At 46.4% G+C, this 7433-nt stretch overlaps 1 protein-coding gene across 1 annotated transcript; it reads left to right on the top strand.

Annotated features, from left to right (window-relative positions):
• Positions 1–3753: 3753 nt before the first annotated feature.
• On the top strand, positions 3754–5996 carry Eif1 (eukaryotic translation initiation factor 1). The gene is made up of 4 exons (XM_027947211.2): positions 3754–3923; positions 4622–4785; positions 4907–5008; positions 5497–5996. Exons 1-4 carry the CDS (start codon positions 3893–3895, stop codon positions 5539–5541), a joined length of 342 nt encoding a protein of 113 aa, XP_027803012.1. The 5' UTR covers positions 3754–3892; the 3' UTR covers positions 5542–5996.
• The last annotated feature ends 1437 nt before the right edge of the window (positions 5997–7433 follow it).

Here is a 7433-nt window from a genome sequence, read left to right as displayed (position 1 = left end):
GCAAGGCTCCAAGCCCAGTCTTCTCAGAAGAAGGGTAATGCCACCTGAGCCTAGAAGGATGGGTGGGCAATGTGGACAGAAAGACATACTCCAAGTAAGAGAGAAGCAGGCACAAACAGCCTGATCAGAGCTTGTCATATTTCGTAGAGCTGCTGGAACACAGGGAACTAGGACCAAACAATAAATAGCCTAGAGCATTCTAAGGAAAAACAAGAATGGGGCACACATCCTATTGGACATCGAGACATTTCATAACCCTCCTGTAATGAGAGTGTGGCTCAGGGATCAACAGATCAGGGGAAAAGAACCTACATGAACAAACACAATTATGACAGAGAAGACATGACCAATTGGTGGGGAAAGGATACATCATTCAATAATCGTTGTTGGAATATCTGGTTATCCAGAGTAGGGAAATGAGACCCTGGTCTCCCACCATACACAAAAATACATGCCAGGTAGCTTAAAGACCTAGATGTGAAAAGCAAAGCTTTAAAACTTTCAAAATGCAGCAGGGGAAGTGGTGCACGCCTGCAATCCCAGAGCCTCTAGAGGCTTGAGGCAGAAGGATGATAAGCTCGACGCCAGGCTCAGCAACCTAATGAGACCCTGTCTCAAAATAAAAAAAAATAAGGACCAGGGAAATAGCTCAATGGCAAAAGTAACCCTGGGTTCAATCACCAAAAAGAAAAAAAGAAACTTTCAAAATACAAAATCTTGATAACTTGGGGGCAGAAAAAGATCTTCTTTAATGACATAAAAAGAATCTTTTCCACCACATGCAGTGTCATATGCCTATAATTCCAGTGACTTAGGTAGCTGAGGCAGGAGGATCAGAGTTCAAAGCCAGCCTCAGCAACTTAGCGAGGTCCAAGCAACTCAGGGAGACCCTGTCTATAAATAAAATACTAAAAATGGCTGGGGATGTGGTAAAGCACTCTAGGGTCAGTCCCTAGTACCAAAATAAAAGAAAATAAAATAAAAAAACAATCTTTTTCTAAATGGAAAAATTGATAAATTAGACCACTGTTTTAGTCAGCTTATTCACTGCTGTGATCAAAAGACCTGCCAAGAACAATTTGACAGGAGAAAAAGGTTATTTGGCATTCAGTTTCAGAGGTCTCAGTCTGCAGATGGCCGGTTCCATGGACTCAAAGTGAGGTAGAACATCATGGCCGAAGGGTGTGGAGGAGGAAAGCAGCTCTGGAAAGAACAATCAGGAAGTAGAGAAAGCTGTTCCTCAACAGGGACAAAATATGTACCCCAAAGGCACACCCCCAGTGACCCACTTCCTCCAGCCACACCATACCTGCCCCCAGTTACCACCCAGTGAATCCCTATCAATGGACTGATGCACTGATTACATCTCTCATAACCCAGTCATTTCACCTCGTAATGTTCTAGTATTGTCTCATCCATGAGCTTTTGAGGGACACCTCATATTTAAACCATAACAACCACATCATGATTTTCAAATTTTATAATACAAAATATTATGTACACACTAGTAAGGACACCTGACTCATTCACGATCCCCCAAACCCTTTCCAGCAGAGCCATATCCCTGAGTGGAGAGGTCCCCAGGATGGCAGGCTGGGCCCTTGACTTTTCAAACCCAGATGACCATGTGATTGGGATGTCCATGATTTACAGCCATGGCTCTCCTTTCCAATGTCAAGGAAGCCATAGTATTAATCAAAAGATTATTAGTAAAATAGAATCAAAACAAATTGTCAAGTATAGCTAGTTTTTCCTCCCTCAAAGCTTTTGAGTCTGTGAGGGTTCCTTCTCTGCTCCACAGTGGACTCCTTCCCACCCTCAAAGTGCTGCCCAAAGCTCGGTCCTTGTCCCCAATGCCAATCTAATAACGAGGACAGGGTTTTGAGAAAAAGGAAAAAGAAGGTTTATTGCTTTGCTAGCAAAGGAGAAACAAAGGGGACTACTGTCCCAAAGGCTGTGATCCTGCCCATCAGCAGGAACAGGGGGGTTTTAAAGAGGTGATACAGAGAAAATGAGATTAGAAAGGATAAATCAGGAAGAATAAGATCAGGGAGGAGAAGGTTAGGGAAAAGAAGATCAGGGAGGAGAAGGTCAGGGAGAAGAAGGTTGGGAAAAAGAAAACATGTAATTTTCAAAGCCACAAGGGATATAGTCAAAGCATCAAGTGAACCCCTGGTACAAAAGTGCTAGTTCAGAGGTCTCCTCCTCACAGGACTTTCTCTGATCACGCCTTCTGAAGAAGAAACCTGGCCCTGTCACTCTGTCACATCACCCCATTTACCCTTTGGGGCACCTCTCACAATTTGTCACTATGTTTTTGTTTATTTTATCTCTCTCCCACTAACCTTCACCTCCAGGAGGGCAGTGACCCTGACAGGGGCAAAAACTGACTGTCCACAAGGCCAGCACACATTTGGGGAGGGGAAGGCAGGGTTGGCTTTCACTTTTTCCAAATATTCAACTTATTGTCAATATTTAAAAATTAAAGAGAGACTATACGGGTGTGGTGGTGCACACCTGTAATCCCAGTAGCTCAGGAGGCTGAGGCAGGAGGATTCAAGTTGAACGCCAGCCTCAGCAACCTAAGAAGAAGGACCTAAGCAACTTAGCAAGACTCTTGTCTCTAAATAAAATATAAAAAGGGCTGGGGATGTCGCTCAGTGGTTAAGCACCCCTGGGTTCAATCCCCAGTACCATTAAAAATAATAATAATTTTTTTAAAAAAAATTTTTTAAAAAATAAGTTCTTGGATTTCCAGATACTGCACTCCAGTTCTCACCCAGCCCCCACCTGCACCCCTTTACATAACCCTTGGCTTTGTCTTTCCTTTATCTGACCTGCCTCACTCCTGGAGTTCTCTGGGTCTAAAATCCCTGATCTTTTGACACCACTCACTCAACAACTGAGAGTGTTTCAATAAATAGAGCAAGAAAGGTTAATTGTTTTGAAGGAAACATTCCATCTAAGTTTTGGATAGACTGTACTCCAGACAGCTTGTATGACACAAGGGACACCCTCTGGTGCCTGACCTCTGGTGGGTGGGGAAGGGGGGGGTGCTAGTGAAGAACCAGTTACGACCCCCTGAACTCACACTAGTGAGCTGGGCATACTGCTTAGGTAGATTAACCTAATCTGAATGAGAATTCTGGATGGTGTTAACCCATCTTTAGAATAGATTAATCAAATGATAATCTAAAGTTTCGATTATAGTATGTTATGTTGACTAAATAATCCAAGTGCTACCCTAATCTCTTTTTCGGTCATCTTTTTATGACCGAATGGGTAGACCGCTAAGTATATAGGTGAGTAACACATACCGTTGCATTTGGGAGGCTCAGTATCAAAACCCCTCTAAGGAGAGCCAATCTCACCCCACGAAAACCCATCAGAGCAGAAAGGGCCGCAACTGGGTCAGGAAGGCGGAACGTGCCAATGCCATAGTGCGCAGGCGCGCTCGAATCCTCAGCCAGTTTCTCCGCAGCCCAGACAGACTTCCACCCGCACGGCGCAGGCGCCAAGGCAAACCAAGCTCTCTCTCTCCCTCCCACATCTCCCGGAGTCTTCGGGACGCCCTCCCGCAGCAAAGTTCCTGCGCAGGCGCCGTACCGCGTCCCCGCCCCCGGACCAATTGGAAGCAGTGGCTCCCGGACGCTTGGGAGCACGACGCCGTGGGTGGGGCCGGGACGTGAGGGCAGCGCGCTGGCGTCACAGGGGCGGCTATATAAGTGAATACAGGCACCGCCCCTCCGCCCCAGTCACTGAGCCGCCGCCGAGGACTCAGCAACCTCCCCCTCGAGCCCCCTCGCTTCCCGACGCTCCGTCCCCCCCGCCCGCCTTCTCCCGCAGCCGCCTTCCGCAGGCCGTTTCCACCGAGGAAAAGGAATCGTATCGTATGTCCGCTATCCAGAACCTCCACTCTTTCGGTAAGCCAGGGGAAGGTCGCGGGCCCTGCTGGGGTAGCGGGGCGTTCCGGGCCCCGGAATCTGCTAAACGCTCTGGGCCTTCGTAACTCGGACGGGAGTAAGGTGTCCAGGCTCTCGGAGTAACAGGGCCGATGGTTTGGACTCTGGGATCGGACCCTGAATACGACCGGAAGGAGCGGGCAGGAGGTCAGCCCTTGGGCGGGCCCAGCGTCTCGGGTGGCGCATTTACTAATGGCTTCTGGTCCTCCTCGGGCCACACCCGCCCCCTCCCGCCACCCATGCGTCACGTCCGATACGTCATCGCCGTTGTCACGGAGCCGGGATGGAAAGGCGGTGCCAGCCCTAAGTGACAAACGTGCTCACCAATGGGGGTGGGAGGCTTGGCCCCGCCTCGGGAGCTCGGGTTCCGGCCAGTTGCATCAGCTGGGTGGGGCGCTGCCTGCCAGCCGGAGCTCCCCGGCACGTGATCTGCCGAGGCAGGGCGGGCCTAGGGCGAGAGGCCCAGGCTTTCTCTGGTTCCTGGGAGAGCCAGCCGTCCTGGACTGACCTGTTTGGGGAGGGCCAACAGAGGACGCATATCCAACCTGACCCAAGTTGCCCTAACGATTTCACTACCGGTTTCTCAAGTGCAAAAGATAAGTGGGAAGGTGGCAGCTGAACCATCACAGCACTGAATAAGTTTAATCTTTTCTTCCCAGACCCCTTTGCTGATGCAAGTAAGGGTGATGACCTGCTTCCTGCTGGCACTGAGGATTATATCCATATAAGAATTCAACAGAGAAACGGCAGGAAGACCCTTACTACTGTCCAAGGGATCGCTGATGATTACGATAAAAAGAAACTAGTGAAGGCGTTTAAGAAGGTGGGTCTAAAAAGATAGTCCATTGAAGTTATCCACTAGGGCATACAAACTAGAAAGGCATTATTAAATGCGTTGGTGCAGTTGCTTGGCCTAATTTGTTTTGCTCCTTTTGTGCTTGCAGAAATTTGCCTGCAATGGTACTGTAATTGAGCATCCAGAATATGGAGAAGTAATTCAGCTACAGGGTGACCAGCGCAAGAACATATGCCAGTTCCTGGTAGAGGTGAGTTCAGGCATGTCTTGATTCTATTTGTGCCTCTTTGTTGGCAAATATTAAGTCCTTCATGGTGGGCTCAATTTTTGTTGCAGACAGAAGGCTAAGGAAAGAAAGAGTTGAGTTTTTAAGTGCATGGATAAAAAACCCATATTCTAAAGACTGAAAGGACTTGTCTACTTTCCTGGTGCTTTTTTAAATTTCATACAAAGTCATGCTATATCATTTTTTGATGTAATGGTTGGTCCCCATCCTCACACTCTAGTTTCTTGAGGCAAGGATGTTCAAGAAGGTAGTTAAACTAAACACCCCCAATTGAACCATTGTGCTTGGCAGAGATTGACATGTGCACACTGGCTGCTGGGTTCCTTTTGCCAGGTAAAGTAGCTGGAAGACCTATTATTGCCATCAGAAGTAAAGTTATTTTGTGGGTGTTTTTTGTTTTAGGATTTTAGCTCCCTTTCCTCCCTTAAAACTTTGCCCTTTTCTCTTTGCAGATTGGACTGGCTAAGGACGATCAGCTGAAGGTTCATGGGTTTTAAGTGCTTGTGGCTCACTGAAGCTTAAGTGAGGATTTCCTTGCAATGAGTAGAATTCCCCTTCTGTCCCTTGTCACAAGTTTAAAAACCTCACAGCTTGTATAATGTAACCATTTGGGGTCCGCTTTTAACTTGGACTAGTGTAACTCCTTCATGCAATAAACTGAAAAGAGCCATGCTGTCTAGTCTTGAAGTCCCTCATTTAAACAGAGGTCAAGCAGTAGGTGCCTGGCAGTGTCCACCCTGAAACAAAGCAATAACGTGATGTTTCAGCAAAGCCCAGAGCCCCAAGATCAGATGGCTGTGTCTGACCAGAAGCTTCTCAACTCTCCCTCAGCTGAGGCCCCTGCCCTAAGAGTGTCATGACCTGATCAGGAGGAAATGGGGTAAGGCAGCTGTACCACTAGAAGGGGGCCTTTGGTAGTTTTGGGGGGTTTTTTGTTTCATTTTGTTTTTTTTTAAAGAATCCCTGGTGTCTAACGTGACCAGGTGGGCAGAACTCAGAGGCCATCTTCCTTCCAGTGAGGTGATGTGACATCTGGCTTGCCACCAAGGTCTTCTTTTTGACTAGACATATTCTAGCTAAGGGGTATCCAAAACAACAGAATGTGAGGCCAGCTTAATATCAGTTAAACTTTTGACAAGGGAACAAATTCCAAACTGATGTTATCAGTCCCTGTAGCTAGCTGTAGAGCTTTGCAACTCACTAGCAACAGCTGCCCAGTGCCATGTGAAGTGATAAACTGGTTTTTGGTTTTCTTTTTCCCTTCCAGTTTTAATGTTATGTAATGTATTTAAACCCTTATTTAAATAAAACTTGTTTTCAGAAATAACTGACTTGTAGATTCTACTTTATCCATAGTCAATCTTGTGTATATGGATGAACCACAGAAATAGGCAGAGGAGGACATCACAGCTTAACAACTGAACTTGGCCTAGCAAGCCTTTTGCGAACTTGTTCCTTGTGGGTCAGCTGTTTTGCAATCATTTAGCTAGAGTTATGCTGTCCCATTAATCAGTGTCCTGGAAGAATGCTGCATGGCTGACAGGGTTAGCCAGCCTGAGTGATGCACTGGTCACTGGGCTGTCCCTCTTTCAGAGCTGTGGAGAGACTTGAATGATTGAAAATTCTTGAAGTTCCTCAATGGTCTTCATTTAAGCCCTAACAAAAGGACAGTCATGATATAACCTTAATCAAAGATCCACTAACTAGAAAAAGTGTGCAGCATTGTACTAAGCAATGGGTGTGTAGTATTGAGAAGCTGGAATTTAATGTTGGGAGTTCACTCCTGAGAGGAAATGTCAAGGTCTGTCCTTGGGTCCATAAATTTGTCGATGGCTCATTTTGTAGGTAAAGGTCACTCGGGTGAGTAGGGATAGAGGCCAGATCGGGAAGATACTAGAACCAGGTAAAATATGGAGGGGGCTGGTAAAAAGTTGATGGAGTGACAACTGTCCTGAAATGTAAATAAATCCCCAAAGTAAGGGCTTGACTAGAACAAATTTCTTCCTGCAAAACTGATAATATTTAATATAAGTAGAACTTACCACCTGACTCCAAGGCTCCAAACATAGTAGCCCTTTACAAAGAATTTGAGACCTTTTTTAAAACCAGGTATGGTTGCACATCCATGTGATCCCAACACCTCAGGAGGTTGAGGCAGGAGGATCATGAGTTCAAAGCCAGCCTCAGCAACTTAACAAGACCTAGTCTCAAGATATAAAATGGGCTGGAGTGCAGCTCAGTGGTTAAGCACCCCTGGGTTCAATCCCCAGTACCAAAAAAAATTTTGACACGTGGTAGGATTTGATAGCAAAAGGGTTCTTACAGAAAACTTAGCAATCCTAGAGGTCAAACCTGTAGAAGATTACCATCAAATATGTGAGACAAGAGA

Source organism: Marmota flaviventris, chromosome 17 (assembly GCF_047511675.1).
Source record: "Marmota flaviventris isolate mMarFla1 chromosome 17, mMarFla1.hap1, whole genome shotgun sequence".
Classification (NCBI taxonomy): domain Eukaryota; kingdom Metazoa; phylum Chordata; class Mammalia; order Rodentia; family Sciuridae; genus Marmota; species Marmota flaviventris.
This window is presented reverse-complemented; position numbering and strand designations above follow the sequence as displayed.

Bases quoted from the DNA above. Each gene is read 5' to 3' on its own strand.
- Eif1 (XM_027947211.2), top strand. From the start codon at position 3,893: ATGTCCGCTATCCAGAACCTCCACTCTTTCG. The intron at 3,924-4,621 runs GTAAGCCAGGGG...TTTTCTTCCCAG, and splicing joins CCAGAACCTCCACTCTTTCG to ACCCCTTTGCTGATGCAAGT. The intron at 4,786-4,906 runs GTGGGTCTAAAA...TTGTGCTTGCAG, and splicing joins TAGTGAAGGCGTTTAAGAAG to AAATTTGCCTGCAATGGTAC.